Below are 20,198 nucleotides of genomic sequence, written 5' to 3'. Positions count from 1 at the left end.
GGAGAGCTTCCAATGTAAATTTTGGGAAGTGATGCATTTGATAGAAGTCTTCATGACATAGCTGTTCCCTTAGTATTTTTCTTCTACATCTCATTTTAGAAATTAACACTGCTACTCCATCATTATTTTGCATGAAATGTCACTGTTTCTCCTCTTCTAGTTATTTATGTTGTGTAATGTTAGGTTTAGCAGCACTGCTTTATTTATATCATGTAGATCCAGGAAAATGTCGGCCCTTTAATCAAATCCTGTTGTGCATGCCATGTTTTCTTGCAGTATGCGTGTCAAATGGGAAGACATACTCCCACGGAGAATCTTGGCATCCCACCTTACGAGCCTTTGGAGTGGTGGAATGTGTGCTCTGTACCTGTAATTTCACAAAACAAGAATGCAAGAAAATAAGCTGCCCAGAGCAATATACGTGTAAAAATCCACAGAAGATAGATGGGAAATGCTGCAAAGTTTGCCCAGGTATTTTATATTGTGTTGAAGTTATTCTATAAATGGGAAGTTCACCTTAATTAACATAAAGGTTATATGTGGGCTAATTTTAAATTGGCTTGAACTTTTTATTTTTTATAACTTGTGAATTATGAACCTTTTATATTCTGCCCCTTTTTATCCTGCAACTGAAAGGTTGTCAGCGTCCCTTTTTAATTCTTATTGCTAAGGTTTATATTCATTTTCTATTTTAAATTCTACATTGTTGTCTGGTTGCTAGGATAAATGTACCCAGAGAGATAGCAGTTTATATGCCAAAGCTGCAAAACAAGTAAATAAAAATATACAATTTTGTTGAATACAAACAAGAATAATTGCAAGTTATCTTAGAATATGATTGTCCTTTAAGCAATGATATACATCCCAAATGTCCTGTTTTTCGTGGGCAGTACCGGTTTTGTCAGCTCAGTCCTTAGTCCCGGATTGTTTCTGAAATGTCATGAGTTTCTGTTTGATCTCCTGCAGTGAAGAGCCAAAAAAAGATACAATGTTTCTAAAAGTTAATTCTCTGCCTAGAGGCTTTTTGGCAGAGAGCCCAGAATACACTGCACCTGCACTTAGAGACATTTGTAACAATTTAATATAAGTGAAGGTACAATTGTAACTATTGAAGATAAGCAAGTCTCTTGGGAGAACTAAGGCTTTCATCTTAAAGGGCAATTCACCTCCATTAGTAATATGTAATAACAAATTGAGCATGGTCATAAAACCCCCAAAAATGTGTTTTAAAAGTTTCCATTACCTGGCAAATTTTGTAAAACGGACAGGGGTGTGGCCACAAAATAATCGTGGTAAAAAAAATTTCGCCACACTTCAAGCAGCAGAACTTTTTGTACCTCTTTCCGTTTTTCAAATGTTGGGAGGTATGATAATGACAAACACATCAAGCACATGATTCATCCATCATCTTTATAATGATCAGCGTCTGGCCCACTGAGTTAGCAGGAACTCCTGGTATTGCCCAAGTGTTAGTGGGCCTTTTTCTTTCATGTAAGCAAATCTGTTCAGTAGCTGCACCAAACAGCAGCTTTATGAATGCCTTTAATATACACTTGGATCTTACTTATATTGCACACATTGGAAGTCTATAGGAACTACCTACAAATTGAAGCAGCAATTTACAAAGATGCTCAGAAGTGCCGGTTCCATTTCACCCAAGTTAATGTGATCAAGGGATCTTTTGGGGTCAGTTTCTGACCAATACAGAGGATTCGGTGGTGCAAGAGCTTTGCAAGATGTAATAACTTGGGGCATACTTTTCATCTAAAGCCCAAAGCACCATATTTCATTAACCACCTGAATTTATAATGTTTTTTGGAAGTTTCTACCATATAATTCCTTATCAGGATGGGTATAATAGATTAGTACAGAGTGGGAAAGATGGACTAATTTTGCATACAGACAGAGCTCTGATTATCATCTTGTGTGCCAGGCTTTGACAGCCTGGCAACATCCATCAAGCAGTGTATCTTCACAACGATGCAATAAAATTACAATATATGGCTATGCTTATGCTTAGTAAACATGTTGCAAATTAAATTGCAAAAGCAATTACATTTAGTGTAATTATAACTTGTGATCATCACATGTTCGCTTGCTAATGCAGTGCACTGGCAGCCAAAAGGTTAAGGTTGTAACAGCAATAAATTCTGGTTCTGTTTTTTGAATAAATAGCAGCTTTCCTTGGCTGGTGAGAATGTCAAATTCTTGATGACTTTCCCACAGGTCAGTTAAGGATAGGCTAAACCCAGCTCCAGTAAGCAGATAAAGCAATCGTGTCTGAGCTATTAGCAGCACCAAGGAATATAGTTGTAGGCAAAGCTGTGTTATGCTCCCCTACAGATATGAAGTTACAGTACCTTAACCAGTGAAGTCTGCCTTCTCCTTTCTACCAAAAATGGAATGACTCCTCATTTTTTCCTGTCATTTGATTCTAAATTAGCACAGAGTGTAAGAATTATAATAATAAGATTTCCAGTAAATCACAATTTGTTTGACATCCCTGGTTTCTAAAACAGAATGTTCCATGCCTCGCCAATCATATGAAGACACAGAATTGTTTCCAACATAAAAGGATGTAGACAGAGGAGTAGAGATTTTTGTCTGTAAAACAAAATCCTTTATTGTTGAAGGGTATCCAATAAAGCAGTAATTCCCAAACTTTGAGGTTGGCCTGCCCAGTGGTGTCCAGGTCAGGTGATGGGGGAAAGAAATGGTGAAGGTCATATTATTTTCAACTATAACAGATGTTTTCATATATCTGAAGAAGAAAATGTTTAAAATCTAGACAGGTAGAACATTGCTTTACATTTTTGCTTTATGTTGCCATTAAAGAGACACACATCTCTTATGAAAAACTTATTTTTTTTTTTTGCTTTCTGTAATATCTAAGCTCTTCATGTATGCATCACTATCACAGTATATATGGGTTTCCTCACCAGTTACTCCTCAAACTGCATAAAGGACATATGAATGTATTTTCAATTTACTACAAATTCTTTTAACTGTAAATATTTTATGCAAGGAAACATATGTATCTGCTGATTTCCTCTTAGAAATTACTCAGCACCAAAGGTAGCTATGGTACATACTCCCTGTATTTAGCTGCACTCTTTGTTTTGTGTATTCTACATATTGACCATCAACAAGCCAATATGTTGGTTACACCACCTGTAGAAGCTTTAGATGAGGACAATCAGTGGAAAACAAAAGAGCTGCAAAGCAGGAAGTAGTGTTCTGGCTATCGTGTTAGACATCCAGTCACTCCAGCCTTTATACATTAATTTTTTTGGCTAACTAACTATATTAGAAACATTTTTTATTTTGCACAGCCTATCTATTTACCCAGTTTTTAATTTTATACTGAACAATTCCTTTAACAAATACTTTGCTCATCCAAAGCCAATGCATAACGCAAGCAGCTTGTGCCACTGTTGGAAAACATTAAAATCAGTACTATCAAGATCTACACAAGTACATCTATAAAGGATATCTGAAGCTGCTTTCTGGGCCAAATCAGCATATGACATTACCCAAGCGGAACTACCGGGGGAGCAGGGGTGCGACCCGCACCCCCTCAGGGCCCCCGGCAGTCCGTGCGCCACTGACAAATGTGGCCAAATGCGGCCGTACGGAGGGGGCGGGGCCCGGCTGCGCGTCACGCACCAGGGCCCGCCCCCCTCTAGGATCGCTACTGCTTCCTATATATTTATCTTTTTCCCCTATTAATAACATTGGGATCAACCATCATTTTTACCTGCCAGGCCGGCAAAGTACCGGCCAGGTGGCAACCCTAGCTGCAACCCACTGTGCTTCATATATGACATCATAGTCCTACATGACATTGAAAAGCCCTACACCATTGAAAAGAAAAAGTTGTAGGCAGGGTCTGTAAGGCTGTTCATTATCTCTAATAATTGACCTAACAACATCATTTTAGGGCCCTTCAAGTCTAAGGCCCTTCAAAGTATACTTGCAATGAAACTGAACTCACTCATTTAGCAACTCACAGTGACTGTGAGTCAACTTCCCTCTATTCACAGCAGTTGTGGAGCTTAGTTTCCTTATAAAATAGTCACCAAGGAGGTTATTTACAAAAACTTGAATTTAACTTATATTTTTATTAAACCAAAGCTCGACCAAAATCCCATCTACGATTTTATCTTATTTACCAAAAAAAGTGGGGTCGGAAAAAACTCAATAAAATCAAGGGAAATTGTATGAATTTTTTGGATTTAGTAACCAACTTGCTCGTTTTTTTGAGTTATTGCCCTAAAAACAGACCACAAAATCTTCAAATTGTTAAAGGGACATCTGCCATTGACTTCTGTATGTATGAAGGTTTTGGATTCTGACTTTTTACAGCTTCGGTGCATAATAAATCTGGATATATTTAAAGGGTTTTTTTTGCCCAAAAAACCCTGACCAGAAAAATAATCCCCCAAGTGTCTAATTTCTCTTACCAAGGCATCTAAAGTCAGAACAAATTACATTCCCCAAAATGCATCCCCCTTCCTCTTCATGGCATTACTGAACTAAACCATGTGTAAGGAAAGCTCATCCTAATGCAATCCTGGCTATACTGCAACGTCAATTTATTTTATTACATTTTGTTGGTCTTTCTACAGCAATAATTATAAAATATTCTGGTCGTTTCCTGCTCTGGGAGAGTGCTGATGTAACTGGTTAGAAAGCAGCAGTCAATGACACCTCATAACACAAGGCCAGTTTATCAGTCGCCAGGCTAAATAAGGTTAGAAGCTGGAAGAATGAACAGATACATAGAAATGTTACGTGCCAACAATGCTGTTTAGAACAAAAAATCATCAAAGTGTATCAAAGGAAATAGAATCACTTTAAAAAATGTCAATTTAAAAAATGTATTACAAATAACTGTTTTTATTTAAAAGCTATTCCCTAATGTGATCCTCAGAACATTTCCTCTGTCTCTGCTCCCTCATGTTCTGCACATCCCTTGAGCTGATCAGTCAACTGCATGTTAATATTAATCTCCATGACTAGACTTTCAAACCAGATGCTCCCATATAAATTGGCACCTTCACACAAGACTGAGAAAAAAATCAGAACAGCAGGATTACCACTGCTACCAAAAATGGTCACTGTCTTTATAAACAGGGATGACTGTCTAGCCTTTCAATTCTCATTGCGTAGACTGCCCTCTCCAGCTATGGATGCCAAATTGAACAGTGCAATTTAAAAACTGACAATTCTTCCCTGCAAGACCACACATCTATAATTACTCTGTACTTCTCTAATCTCATGGAAAATACAAGCAAGAAGTACACCAAAAATGATTCAGTTAATAGGATGTTTATGTAGTTGTACCAAAGCAGCTGGTAATGGTAAATTTGATATATAAATCTATCCATGCCTTGACTTTAAGATCACATGAGCATTTCCTTCCACTTCTTGACATGTCCACAGGTCCTGTATCTTCCCCATTATACAGTGAGCTTGTGTGTGAATGCATGGCATTATAGTAGTGTATCATCTTCTAGATATGTTCTGTATTCAACAGGTAGGGGGCAGCAGACATAGAACTGATTTATTATACTATTTTTGCATAATAATAATAATAACAACAATAATAACAGACCACTATTTGGAGTTTATGGGTGTCACATATTAAAAGGCACAACTTTGTGCCAGGCTTAATAACCAAATAAACCAATCCAGGGTAAACCATCTATTGTCATCTTTTTAAAAGTAAGCATTTAATTGGCTGCTTCTTGTTACTAGAGCTGGTACAGCCTCAGAAATTTTTTATTATACTGCTTCACAGAAGTCTAAACAGATACCAATGGGGGCAGAATGTGATAAAAACCCAGAGTTTTGTGTGGCACTTAAACACGATAAAAAGCTTCTAAGAAGGATGAAGACAAGAAAAGAACAGAAAAATTATGGTGGAAGCAGAGGAGTTCCACAGAAGGACATTTTTGGAAATGTGGAAATATCAATGTCCTTTTCCTCTGTTTTCCCAGTTATTACTGCAGCACTCCTTGCTTTGGTATCTGTTTCACAGTAACAATTGGCTCTTTGGTCCCATGTGCAACTCTTTCCCATATATATTCTACATACAACAACAAAAAAATTCTCTCCATTCAGTTCAAACCGAGCTAAGGGATTTTAATGTTACAGCAAATGTAGACACATTACAGTATTCTTCCTTTCATGGCATTTTATGATTGAAATATGTTTATAGAAGTCGTCTGTAGCTGTTCAGTATCACAATGCTTTTCCAAAAACCTATAATGTAAGTTTGCTTTGGTGTGTTCTTGCAGAGGAAGGTTTTGACCCTCATTCTGGGGACAGAGATTCCTTATGCGGAGAAGAAACCATTCCAGTGTATGAAGCTGTATTACTGGAGGAAGGGGAAACCATCAGGAAAATTGCTGTAGTGACAGATGACCCCCCTATATCAGACATCCATGTGTGGATCATTCAGAAAGGTAACAGGAGCTTTCAGTCTGTTCTTAGTGTCTATGGGAGCAGGGGAACTGATGGAAATCCAACTCTCATGCTCCTTTGTGTAAACACAATCAACTCTTGTTCTTGGTAGGCATTCTGCGCCAGTTTTACACAGAAAAAATGCCCACAGAAGAATTTAAAGAGCAGCAGGAATTCAAACAAATAACAAGGACGACACCAAGTAAGTTTGCATGAGTCTTCAAAGGCCCAAAAATACGGATTTTTATATTTCTGGTAAAATGTCTATTGTTTAAGCAACGTTTCCGGCTTTCTGCTTGCTTCTATAATTAAAAAAGGTGTATTTAGTGTTACAATTTTCAGCAGATGTATCCATACAAAGATCAGTGACTATAGGAAGCAAGTATAATAGTCTGTTACTACTGGTGTACAACACTTGCTCTAATAATTCACTGGAGCTTCCCTGGTGGTGATGTGACCCCTCACAAAATTAATAGGTGAGAAATAATAGATAGAAAATTATCTTGTGAAATGTGAATGCCTTAAAAATTGTAAATAATTAATTTGAAGCAGTATGGACGTTGTTTCTAGGCAGATCATAATCTTTCATGAGGAGACACGTATTCATTTGTATTGGAATGCATTTCAGGATTTGCGCTAATGTTTTCAGTAAGAATCTTACATACAAGTATCCCATTATTCCTCTGGCTGTTATCTAAGATTTAAAGATAACTGTTCACAGGTTTTTCACTGGGAGCTGCCGATCCAATTGCCCCCTCCAGTGAATATGACTTTCCTTGTCCTTAAAAAACCCCTGACAGTCATAAAGAACAACTTTCAATATTAGGGTGCTCCATGCATTTTAACAAATTTTCCAAAATGTTCTCCATAAATGAAATTACAAAGCCTAATATGCCACAATGCTTCTTCCTATAGCTGCCAATAATCTCTATAACTATCAATGCACCCCAAAAAGATGCTCTAGTGGCTATAATGGCCCAGTAAGGAGCTCTGAAACTTTATTAACAGCATCTCCCTTTTGTTTTAAGGTCAGTGGAAAATCTTCAGTGAAGGGGAATCACAAATAAGCCGCATGTGCGAAACACGAGTTTGTCGGACAGAACTGGAAGACTTGGTGAAGGTTCTGTATATAGACAAGAGTGAAAAGGGCCATTGTTAAGAGCAGAACTCTGAAGGGGTTTAAAATCCAGAAGCAGCCTAAAGACATTGGATTTGTAGCTGGACTGCAGACTGATTCTGCTTAAGTTAACACTGTTGCAGAACCCAGAATGTCAGGACTGTTACACATGATGTGTTGCAGAAAGTAAATGGCAAATCCAAGTATATAAGAGCATTTAAATGCTCCCTCGTTTGCCTTAGAGGGCTGGCATCAAATCTGAACATTTTTTTCTCTTTTTATGAAATGTTTATTTGAAAAGTTAATATTAATGGAATATGCATAAAGCAGTAGAAGACAACATATAAGTGTGTGAATCAGTGTATTTCTGCAGACCATTTTTATCACTGGCTAATATCTAGGGTGCTGCTTTAACAACATAGGGCAGTAACTTACAGCAGCCATTCAATTTATAGCTTTCATCAAAGCTAAATGTTGAATGTCCTAGTGCACTAAGAATTAGCACGTCTGCTTTTTGCTGTGGGCTATTGCCATAGTGCTACATTAGATTATATGGGAACCATGATGTTCGTCCAAACCAAAGTTTTTCAGTTAAACAAAAAACGTCCAGTTTTTTTTTTTATTAATGAACTGGTCCATGACATAAATGCAAAGCAAGTTGTGTGTCCACAGACAATCAGAAACAAAAAGAATGACTTGTGATCATTACTTGCACAGTCCCCAATGCTTGCTTACTCTGTAGGGTGACGTTGCCTATTGACTACATGTGTTCATAATATAATATACCAACGAATATAAAACAAACTATATGATAGCAAATCGATCACTGTCCTTCACAGAAATGATATTGTCAAATGTTATTATCTTGCCTGTGAGTGTTGGTTTTTATTGGCAAGTATTACATGCCAATGTATTGTGTCTTGTCTCTGAAGAATACTATGTAATATACTTTATTATGATATGCTGGCAGACAAAAAACCCTGCACCAGGTGAGTAAAGGTTGCATTCTTCAACAATAAACTCATAACATTGGTCAAAAAAAATACATTCATTCAAAAATCAGCCTTGCACAGATAGAGTACTAAAAGCTAAGCTTTGGTTGGTTCCTTGTGGTTTCCTGTAAATGTGCACCAATGTTAGAGTATAAGGTCATCTAACTTATGACCCTCCAGCTGCTGCTGCTGAACTTCCTCTCTCGGCATCTCAAAGCAAGAATGCAAGGAGGTATAGGCTGTCAGTTTCTGTGTGTCTAATAGATAACCATTTAACAAGAGAAGGGGGAAAGGAACATTAGGGTATTAAGGTAATAGTTTGGCTAAAATGTACATAATGAGCTTTAACAAATTTCTTCTCTGGCATACATATTTATCACATCCAAAAAACATCAGTGCCATAATGAAAGCCAATAATCTGTCCATATGGCATTATTTGTGGGTCAGCATCTCATGCCATGTAAGCTTGCTAAAATGTAAGAAGAAAGCAAACATATCCAGACCAGAACAATAAAATGTGATATTTGTGATGTTTTGGTTTTTCTAATTAAAAATGCTGCGTTTTTGCATGTATAGATATTTGCTAAGCTTTAGTCTTCCTTTTATTGCAGAATGAATACATGAACCATAATGGGAACCAGGCAGTAGAATATTTGGTGCCAGGACCAGTTAAGTCTAGAGGATGAGGCTGACTATCACCCTTCTAATATCAACCTTTTGTTTCAGGGTGATGTGTACTCCATAGTCAGATTTAGACAAATATGGGGTTCTAAAACAAAGGCCATGGCTCATTTTCAGTGCAAAGCAACCTGTCCTTTTATAGTGGAGCCCTGCAGCAGGTTGGGTACTTGCAATTGCCTGCAACACAAGCATATTGAGGGTACATCAGGGGTAGTGAAATGGGGGTGCGTGTGGGTCTAGTCTGGTGAGCCGTTTTCCTACACTTCCTTAGCAGAACTTCCTTCCTACCTTCTGACTGATGCTCAGATGACATTATTTCTTTGTTGATTGTGACATCATTTCTATGTCTATTGAGGAAGCAGGATAAGTTGTGAGTAAAGTTGTTAGCAGGTTAAGGTACCAGTGGTTAGTGGGAAACAAGCAAGTTGTGGTTCAGCAGGTTGCAGGTATATGTCTTTGGGTTAAGCCTAGTCTCTCAATCTTGTGAAGATCATGTCCTCTTTGAGATTTCCGCAAGTTGAGGGATATGTCGATGATCACACCATTTTTGAGAAAGGTGAATAAAAGGATATATTTGAAAGAAGTTGAAATATGAATGAAAGAACACCTCTTGAACATAGGGAACTGTCAACAAAGAGGGTTTGTTCTAACGAAATCCACCTGTGTTACTGCTCTCTTTCCTTAATTAGGCCACACCAGTCAGACCAATATAATACGTAAATGGAGAATAGGATGGAGCACACGAATCAGAAGACTCTTGTAATCAATAAATACTAAACAATAAGAGTCTGCTGATTCGTATTCTCCATTTAGGAACATAGGGAACTCACTTTTAGGAACATAAATATGTAGAATGAGCCATCAGCAAATCTGGATACACTGTTTAGTGGCAGTTAGAATTCTCCTGGAGAATGAAAGTCCCTACACAGACTTCTGTTCTAAAACCAAAATGGCCAAAGTATTTTCTCTTTCTGCCACTGAATCTTTATTATCCGCATAGGAACAGTGGCAAAATAATAGTAAGCACAACAATAAAAAGAAAAAAGTATTTGCAGTTGAGTTCACAAAATTCACCTCCTTACACAGTTATACCACAGTTTAGGGACCTATTTTCTGGAATGCTTGGACCTAGTTTTTTGCTTAAAAAGAATTACAGGAGAACAGCTTCCCGCAATTTAGCTTTCTGGATATTGGATTTACCGAGAAGGGATCCCATACCGGTACTGGTATGGGATCCATTATCCAGAAACCCTTTATACAGAAAGCTCCGAATTACGGAAAGGCCATTTCCCATAGACTCTATTTTATCCAAAAAATCCAGATTTTTGAAAACTATTTCTTTTTTCCCTGTTATAATAAAACAGTACCTTGTACTTGATCCAAACTAAGATATAATTAATCCTTATTGACAGCAATACCAGCCTATTAGTTTATTTAATGTTTACAGTAGACTTAAGGTATGACGATCCAAATTATGGATCCAGAAAGCCCTAGATCCCGAGCGTTTTGGGTAACAGGTCCCATACCTGTATTAGTTATATGCCCAGAACCTATGACAGACAGTTTGAATGAAAGTATGCAACCCTTCTTGGTATGGTTGGGTGAGGAGAGATCTCACAATAGAACTTTTCTCTAGGGCTTAGATTACTATCACATAAATGATGTTAGTTAATGAACATACCCTCTTATCTCTTGTATGCTAGCCATATTTGTTATTTATTTTAAACTGGCTCCAGATGGACAAGTGCAGTCAACAATTAGCCAGGTTGGCCAATTTCTACACAAGAAGGTCCCATGCAGCTTTGTGAAATTTAATCTGATTGGTGCATGTGCCAACCATATCACCGCAATTAGGACATCTACATGTATGGCAATAGCCATCAGAATCATTGGCAATAGATAATAATCCAGTGTGTGAATCCAAAACCTGTGTTTTAATAGGTATATCCCAATGGTACCTTTCCTTTTATGTACAAAGTGTTCCAGAATGCTTGTTTATTTCCAGAATCTTTAAATACCATGAATTCTTTGTATCTACCCACTGGCTGCTGTATATCTAACCTATGGTATAGTATTTAGTGTATCAACTCAATTGCTGAGAAAAACAATATTGTGCACTGCCAAGGTTATAAAGAGCTGACTTTGTTAGTAAATGGTTTTATTCCTTTTATAGTAAAAAAAAGATTTATACTCCGCAAAGAGGTGTCATTTTTACAAAGAAGACTTCTTTCCATATAAACTATTCTTTTTGGACTTCCAAGTATTCCCTATGTAAGCCTCGCAGGATTTGTGTACATACCAATTGCTCTGTCTGGACAGATAATGTAAACGGTGCTAAATGCATGAAATGGAATCCAACTTCATTCCAAACTCTGCTCTTAGATATGTTCAGAAATCGCTAGCCATTTAAAGGGAAAGTATGCCCAAATACTGTCAGGCTCAGTTAAGTTTGTATATTGTAGCATTTTTTTCAACTGTTATTAAAGTTAGAAAATGTCTAATCCATCTCAGATGCAGAAATGACATGGAAAAGTAACAAAATGGCAACAGGCCCACTTCTGTTATGGTTTTCTGCCATGTTTTGTCCTTTTATAATTATATTCTGTTTTATGGCACCAACAGATTTCAAACAGTGAGAATTTTTCATCATTCACATGAGCTTCTGGCCCAGTGGAGCTTATTATTAATCAGTTACCTTGCCATTTTGTTTGTTAGACTATAGGAGGACACCGGAAAGCCCAGAAGAATCACACCAAACATAAAGACAACTTTAAAACTCCATGAACAGTAGATGGTGCCCTGATAAGTACTGACTCCAGGTCATTGACACTGCAAGGCAGTAAAGCAAACCATTGTGTTACTGTGTTTTGTTGTGTTATTTTCCTCTAACCCACAACAGCACAACAACAGACACAGTTACACTGTGACACTCATTCTTAGCTGGGACCTCGCAGACGTGTTGCAGAAAGGTTTTGATGCTTAACGCCAAAATTCAATACTGATTGATGTCTGTAGCCTCCAAATGGCCCCCCACTTCCTGGTTGGGAGCCGCCACACTCGATCAGGTGATCGTTATGTCACCTCATTCCGCTTCACAAAGGAAGAAACCTAAAACAGCAAAAGAGGAGCAGTCCACTTGTGATCATATAAAATGTGCTTATTTGAAAGTTAAAATGTACTCACATCAAAGCAAATATCACAAGGTTCAACAACTTAATATCCCCTTCAGCCTCAAGATTCCCCAGGCGTCTCAGCACATTCACCCCTGGTATTAGGTAGAGACCAAAGGGTTTGAGCCTTGTGCTCCCTCCCCTTATATACAGGCTAGGAACAGGAACTGGTCAATCTTTGGTTTTCCTACGGGTATATTTGTACAAGTATGGGACTTGTTATCCAGAATGCTCAGGACCTGGGGTTTCCCAGATAATGGATGTTTCTGTAATTTGGATCTTCATACCAAAAGTCTACTAGAACATCATATACACCATATACACAATAAACCCAATAGGCTGGTTTTACTTCTAACAAGGATTAATTATATCTTAGTCTGGATCAAGAACTTATAGCCACGCTACTAATTACATCGTGGGATTCACACAGGTGTAGATTTTACAGTATCCAAAACATTTTGCTCACCTCATGTTAATAAATTTTGGAAAAGACTAAGGGGCAAATTCACTAAGATCCGAAGATGCGCAAGCGACAGTTTCGACACACTTCGTCGGGCGTAGTTTCGCTAGCGCTACACAAATTCACTAAAATGCGAAGTTGCGCTCAGGAAGGCGAACTGTAGCGAAGTTGCACTACCGTTACTTCGTCGGGCAAAGCGCAGTTACGCTAGCGATGTCTAATTTGCATACGGCACAAAGTTAAAATATAATGGACGTATATGCTGCAGCAACTACATTACACTACACAAGCCCAGGAAACCTTTAAAAAATAAAATAAAGGTGTTATATTGCCCTACACATGTGCCCACTGTATCATTGAGTTGCCATATATTAGGAAATGTAGGGGGGGAAGGAGGGTATCCCCGAAAAAAATTATGCTATTTTTCATACTATTACCCGTAAAAAAGTAAAAGAAGGCAGCGTTTTTTGGTAGTTAGAAAAAATTTCAACTATTTTTGGACAAACTCCTATCTATTGTATTAAACTTCGCCTGATCTGACCTGGCGAAGTAAAGTCTGGCGCACGAGGTAACGTTCAGTAAAATGCGCAAGTTAGTGAATTAGCGTAGTTACGTCCCTTCGCCATAGCGCAACTTCGCCTGATGTAAGGGGGCGAAGTAGCGCTAGAGTAGGACACTTCACTAGCGAATTTACGCCAGCACCCGTATGTAAGTAAATCGGCGAAGTAACGAAATGACGTCACGCTGGCGAATTTGCTTTGTTAGGGTTAGCTGCTTCGCGCTTTAGTAAATTTGCCCCATAATATCAACTAAGTTTGGGGACAAAGTGAAGATATTGTACATCGAACCCATTTGCGAATAGTATGGGCAACGCATGCGCAATGTAACTTTAGAGCAAGAAGGGGCAAGAAGTCTTACGGCTCACTATGCACTCAGCACAAATGACGTATGAGGAAATGCGCAAACCAAGAGGGACACACGCCACAGTAAACCTATTTAAACACAATTTTGACAAGCAATTTTGACATGCACTGTGTACTTATGCCCCTGAAGTTGATGAGTCAGTGAAATGCGTTGGGCGGCATAAGTGGACGGTGGGTGACTAGCTCCCACTCGCTCCCCACGTAGATAGGTAGTGGTCACGGGGGAACGATTGGAAGGTGTGTTTTTGGCGTCCTTGATCGACTACTGTATATTATGGTGGTTGGAAGTATCTCTTATAATTATGTGACCAAGTTGGGGTCATTCTATTACCACCGGTAATTAAGATATTTGGCGTAAGCCAACACCCCCCCCCCTACAGTTTCCTTCATAAATAGACGGTAACACTACTGAGGTATATATAGAAAGGAGGGTTAGAATGACTAAACATCCTGGAAATGCCACCAGCGATGTAAAGCATTAACTGAGATTTACTCTGATTATACTTGTTAAGTGACACCGCCGGTCCATTAAGTGTTGATTTTATGGACACGGTCCAGCACTACATGTAAGGCTTTACAATAGTGAGTCTTTTGTCTTTGGCAGCATGTTTTTAAGTGGTAGTTAATAAAAGTTATTTTTTTATCACATTGAGTGTCTTTATCACCTGAACTGGTTAACTAGAAGATTGAAACATTGTATCCCACTGGGAAGTACTTCAAGTGTTTCGATTATTCTGGATCAAGTACAAGATACTGTTCATTATAACAGAGAAAAAGGAAATCATTTAAAAATTTGGATAATTTGGATAAAATGGAGTGTATGGGAGATGGCCTCACCCATACTACTGTACTCATCTTTACTCTTATTCTGGATATCGGATCAAGCCACCTTAAGGACAACAAAATAAAAACTGGGGAGAGGGAGATGTGCCAGTTTATTGCAGGGTGGATAAAACATTTTCATGTAAGTCAATATCAGTGGGATTATAAAAGCTCACTGGATAAAGGATTGTTTGACCAGTTAACCTGGAAGATGTGGCATATGCTGCTATTAGGCTTCTTGCACATCTATGCAGAAGCACCAAATACTCGCATTCCATAGATTTACCTTGAAATCACTCTAAATAGCCATATTGTGCATGTGGACATGTTCCCATTAGTTTAAAAACCAAGTTTTTAAATTGTTTTTTGTGATATATACACATGGGCCCTCCAAAGCCAAGGTCCCAGCCATAACTGACAGGGAGGGTGTTAAAATTAAAAATACATTTAAGTTAGTCCCTTGGTAGTAGAAATTAAGTATGTATAGCAAGAAAGCAAGTGGGGAGGGAAAATGAATCTGTCTAGAGCTATGGCATGATGTGGGCTTTGATTATGCCATGAATCACCTCCCATTCAAAGAAAAGTGCAAGTTGTGAGCCTTAAGCCCAGAGCGAACAGAATTCAGAATTCAGAAAACACATAATTTAGTATTTACTCAGACCCACTCATCACTCAGCCCAGGAAAGATAAGTTCTATGCACACAAACATAAACAAATTAGATTGAATTTTACAACGTATCTGCCTGTACATCCTTGTAGGACAAATGATTCATAGAAAAAGATCAATGATCTGATACAGGTAGTTGACACCACACCTGACAAGTGATATAGATTTTAAACAGAGACTAGTAAAGCCTCCAAATAACCTTTGTCCAGACTGTATATTTTGGTAAACATAAACAGAAAAATAAAGCTTATTTATAAACAGAGTTGATTTACCATATAAGATGAAGTTGATGGTCAGTATCATTTACATGAATACAAATATAAATGTCCAATCTGGCACCTTCCATTTATAGTACATCAGGGAGGGGACATCAATTTGTCCAGAATCCCCATCCAGTGGCTGCAACAGCAATTGCTTAAAAGTGCTTGGGGCCCTTGTCAGTTGTTAAAATCAACTAAAAATTGTAGGTGCCAAAGAGCTCAGAATCACCCTGCATGCCATTGTCCTAGCACTAAGGGGCAATTTACTAAAGGACGAAGTGACTAACGCATGCGACAATTCGCTGGCGTAAGTTCGCTAGCAAAGGAGATAGACTCTAGTTGTACTTCACTCCCTAACGCCTGGCAAATTTGCGCTCTGGCGAATGGATTTAACTACGCAAATTCACTAAGATGCGGATTTTATTGAACGTTACCTCCGTGGATGGACTGGGGGGCCCACCGGGACTACTGTCCAGGGCCCCCTGGGGCCCCCCAACCCCTTGTTGCGGCGCCGTGTACTCCCTTGCTGCTGCCCCACAATGGAGCAGACAGTTCCTGTGCCGGTGTACACGGGAATTTTCATTTTTCAGGGCGATAGGCTGAAAAAGAGCGTAAAATTTTTTGGGGGTACACGGCTTCACCCCTACATTTCCATATGGCACATAAACTATACAGTGGGCTCATGTGTAGGGCAATATAACAACTTTATTTTATTTTATTAAGATTTCCCAGGCTTGTGTAGTGTAATGTATTTGCTGCAACATATATGTCCATTGAACTTTAACTTCCCGCCATATGCAAATTAGCCAACGCTAGTGCAACTTCGATTTGCTCAGCGCAGTAGTGCTAGCGCAACTTTGCCAGCGTTCAGTGCCCTGGACTTTGGATTTTAGTGAATTAACATTGTCCTATCGAATCTACGCCTGGCGAAGTGTTGCACTGTGAGTGAAGCCGTCGCTGGCGAATGGTCGGAGGTTAGTGAATTTGCCCCTAAAGGTCTGACTGAAAACCACAAAAAACTTGAATACAAAAGCAGTCAAGGTCCCATAGAAATCAATGGGAGCTGTGCTGATCCTACTGGACATTTCTTTTAACCATTCAGACTTTTAGAGGTTTTTTGAGGGGAGGGTTGCTAGTAATTATCTGAAAAACTCAAATTCTTTGAGTATTTAGAGTCATGGTTTTAAGGGGATTCAGTGCTTTTTTCCGTTCATACTTTTTTTATTTTTTAATAGCTTTTATGGCATTCGTGGTTTTAGAGAAACAGGGTTTATTTGTTGTTTCATCAAGCTCTAATGCCACTAGGATACGACCTTTAATAAATTGACCTCCATATAATAAAAAAAAGTTTGGGATTCTAAATTCCAAACTCTAAATTGAATCAAACAAAACAATGTCTGATTTTGCAAAATATGGTCTAAAGTATTAGATAAGACAATAATAGATGAAGGTGCGTTTACAGCAAGTAACTATACAACCAAATGTACATATTAATGAATTTGGTTATCACAGACACTGTATTGTAATTTTAGAGGTAAAATGACAAAACACTTAAAGGAGTATTTCAACCCATTCATCACTACTCTAGATTGTTTTTTTCAAAACTATTGACCAATATGCTAAGAATCTTTTATATTTATTTTTTTTACTTTTGAATGGCATATCAATGACCAATTTAATTAAAGGGGACTTGTCACCCAGACATAAAAAGCCACTGTATATAATAAAAGTCCTTTTCAAAATAAACATGAAATCCAATTTTTTTTTTAAAGCATCCATACCTGTTTTAAAGATATTTCAAAATCTCAGCTGTCTCAGCCCTCCTCTATGCCTTAAATTGGCCATACACGGGCAGATTAAAGCTGCCGATATTGGTCCTTTAGAGCATTTCGGCACTTTATCTGCCAGTTTATGGCAAAGATATCGATAGGGGAGGTTTTATTTTTCTGGAGATCGAGGACTGCATTGGCTAATTGATGTGGTCCTATGACCCATTTGCACCCATTCTCTTCGTTCATCTGTAGGGCCAAATGTTCGGATTAACCCAATATCGCCCTGCCAATGGTGGACATATTGGATAAAAAATCAGCTTTTTTGCCAACCTCACCAAACACACAGATCTTATTGTGTGTGGCCACCATTAGAGGCAAGGCAGGAAATTACTTTCGCTTTCCATTCAGCACTTCCTAGATGTCACTGCTCTCCACACATTCCCCCTCTCTATTCACCATTTAATTGTGTAACCAGTGCATGGGGATGGACATCAGGTCCCCCATTCTATTGCACAAACAAGATTCTGAGATGATGCAAGGCTTGTCTTAATAACACTGTCCAATAAATGGCTCCTATGTCCTTGCTATAATTATGAATTCCCAGACTGAAGGAAACAAGATTCAAATCATTTATACAGTGTAATTAAAGTTCATTTTACTTGTCTAATGCATTAAAATAGAATTCAGAATATTTTTTTTGGGTGATGGATCCCCTTTAAAAAAAAAAAAATCGGACCTATGACTATCTTTGATTAAGTCTTTTATTCCCTTTCCCTTGAATGTAACCCTAGAATTTGTTAATACAGGATGTAATCTACACATAAAGCATGTAGCACTATATTGAATCAAACAGAGATTAGTACAGGCTCACGGACATTGAGGGTGTGATTGTATTGACACCCTGAAGTTGTAATTATGGCTACAGCAAACTAAGCATTTTTGCCTTCATTATTTCCACTGGTCCCAGGAACAAAGGACGCTCTGTTGAAGTTATCTATAAAGTTTTGAACTGGCTGAGTTTCCCAAAATACAGTAAGAGCATGGAGAGGTCCAATCATTAAAGCGTTATGGCCTGTGAGAGCTGTTTTAAACCCAATCCCTTCATCTAACAGCTGGTCTTTTGAGCAGACTCTGATTTTTCTAGCTGAAAGCACCGGCAGAGCACAACAAAAGAGGTCTGCTCATTTGAAGTGAGTCATGAATGTCATGTGTGGGATTTTCACTAGGCGCAGACGTGATCCTTAATGAGCTCTTGGCTCAGAACGCTGCTGCCCATTGCTAACTTGTGTCCACTTCACAGCACTGCTGATGAAAATGTATCTGCATGTGTCAGATCTGTAAATGAGACTGGGAAAAGAGATGTTGCTTAAGTCCCCATATTTAAAGAGTGAGCAGATGCCTTGGAAATAGTGGATAGGCAATAGTGAGTATATCATTATTCAACCACTCATCAGCAAAATATTGTAACCAGAAATTACATTTTTGTTTCTATTATGCTGTATAATTCACAAGAGGTCAATGTTGCTAAAGCTGTGTAGGACAAATAAAGAAAAAAAATCGATATAAATGACAAATATTTATGTATCTGGAAAACAGATCGAGTCATGATACGCATCTACCACTGCTGCAGTAGCAAATGTACTGGGGCCCAGATAGTGAAAATATAGGGTACTTTCCAGTAATGCTATTTACCCTCCCAGAATCCCATGATGTCCAATGGATCACTAGTATGTGCCTACACAATATAAGAACTGGTATAATGGTAGCTTCATCAGATGGTTTCAGTGGGGAACAAACTATTTAAGGATTCCCTTGTTTCCCTTATTAGGGTTCGGATTCGGTTTGGCATTTGGATGACTCTTTCACAAGGGTTCCGGGATTTGGCCGAATACCGAACTGAATCGGAACCCTAATTTGCATATGTAAATAAGGGAAACGAAGGGGAAAGAGAACCAAGTGCGTTAAACAATTTTTGACTTGTGTGATGAAAAGTCACATGATTTTTTGGATAGATTTGTTTTGGCCAGGCGCTTGTATTCAAATCCGAATCCCGCTGAAACAGGCCGAATCTTGGCAGAATCCCGAAACGAATCATGTATTCGGTGCATCCCTAATTAATTCAATGTTTCTCCAGGAACTGGTCTGACTGCCATTTTAAAGTCGGGAAATTGTAGACAGCTTTAGGGTAGGACTACATGGACGATTTCTGCACGACCCAAAGCGATGCACAAAAATGCAGGCGGCACGTCGAATGCGACAGAAATAAGCTAAGTAATAGCACTGTCGGATGGTGTCACAGTGTTGATCCGATGCAACATGACTGTTGGATGCAGATGCTGCACACTGCGTCTGCATCCCATAGTCGTGTTGCGTCGGATCAGCGCTGCAACTTCATCTGACATTTCCATTACTTACCTTATTTCTGTCGCATCCAACGTGACGCCTGCATTTTTGCGCATCCCGTCGGATCGCACTGAAATCGTCCATGTAGTCCTACCCTTAGAGAAGGTTAGTAGATACCTCTGAGGGAGCAACACAGATCCTTTGCTACATTTTTCTTCTCACTGGGTATGCTTGTGTAGTAAAGTAAAAAGCCAATGTTTATGCAAGAAGTCGACCCTTCACTCTAATGTGCATGGATTAGTAATTAAATACAACCATTAAAGGGGTGGTTCACCTTTAAGTTAACTTTTAGTATGTTCCAAGCAACTTTTCATTTGGTCTTCATTATTTATTTTTTATAGTTTTTGAGTTATTTGCCTTCAACTTCTGCCTGTTTCCAGCTATCAAATGGGGGGGGGGGGTCTAAAAACAAATGTTCTGTAAAGCTACACATTTAAAAACATTCTAAATAATAAAGAAGTGG

General features: G+C 38.5%; 1 protein-coding gene across 1 annotated transcript in view; it reads left to right on the top strand.

Annotated features, from left to right (window-relative positions):
* Nucleotides 1-9,107, top strand: part of chrdl1.L (chordin-like 1 L homeolog) — a 44,963-nt gene extending 35,856 nt beyond the window's left edge. Inside the window, exons 7-10 of the mRNA XM_041572739.1 lie at nt 277-471; nt 6,303-6,470; nt 6,581-6,670; nt 7,497-9,107. Coding sequence (XP_041428673.1) covers nt 277-471; nt 6,303-6,470; nt 6,581-6,670; nt 7,497-7,627 — 584 coding nt within the window. The 3' untranslated portion in view covers nt 7,628-9,107. The remainder of the gene's footprint in view (nt 1-276; nt 472-6,302; nt 6,471-6,580; nt 6,671-7,496) is intronic.
* Nucleotides 9,108-20,198: the final 11,091 nt, after the last annotated feature.

The sequence above is a fragment of the Xenopus laevis genome, chromosome 8L, assembly GCF_017654675.1.
Source record: "Xenopus laevis strain J_2021 chromosome 8L, Xenopus_laevis_v10.1, whole genome shotgun sequence".
NCBI classification, from domain to species: domain Eukaryota; kingdom Metazoa; phylum Chordata; class Amphibia; order Anura; family Pipidae; genus Xenopus; species Xenopus laevis.
This window is presented reverse-complemented; position numbering and strand designations above follow the sequence as displayed.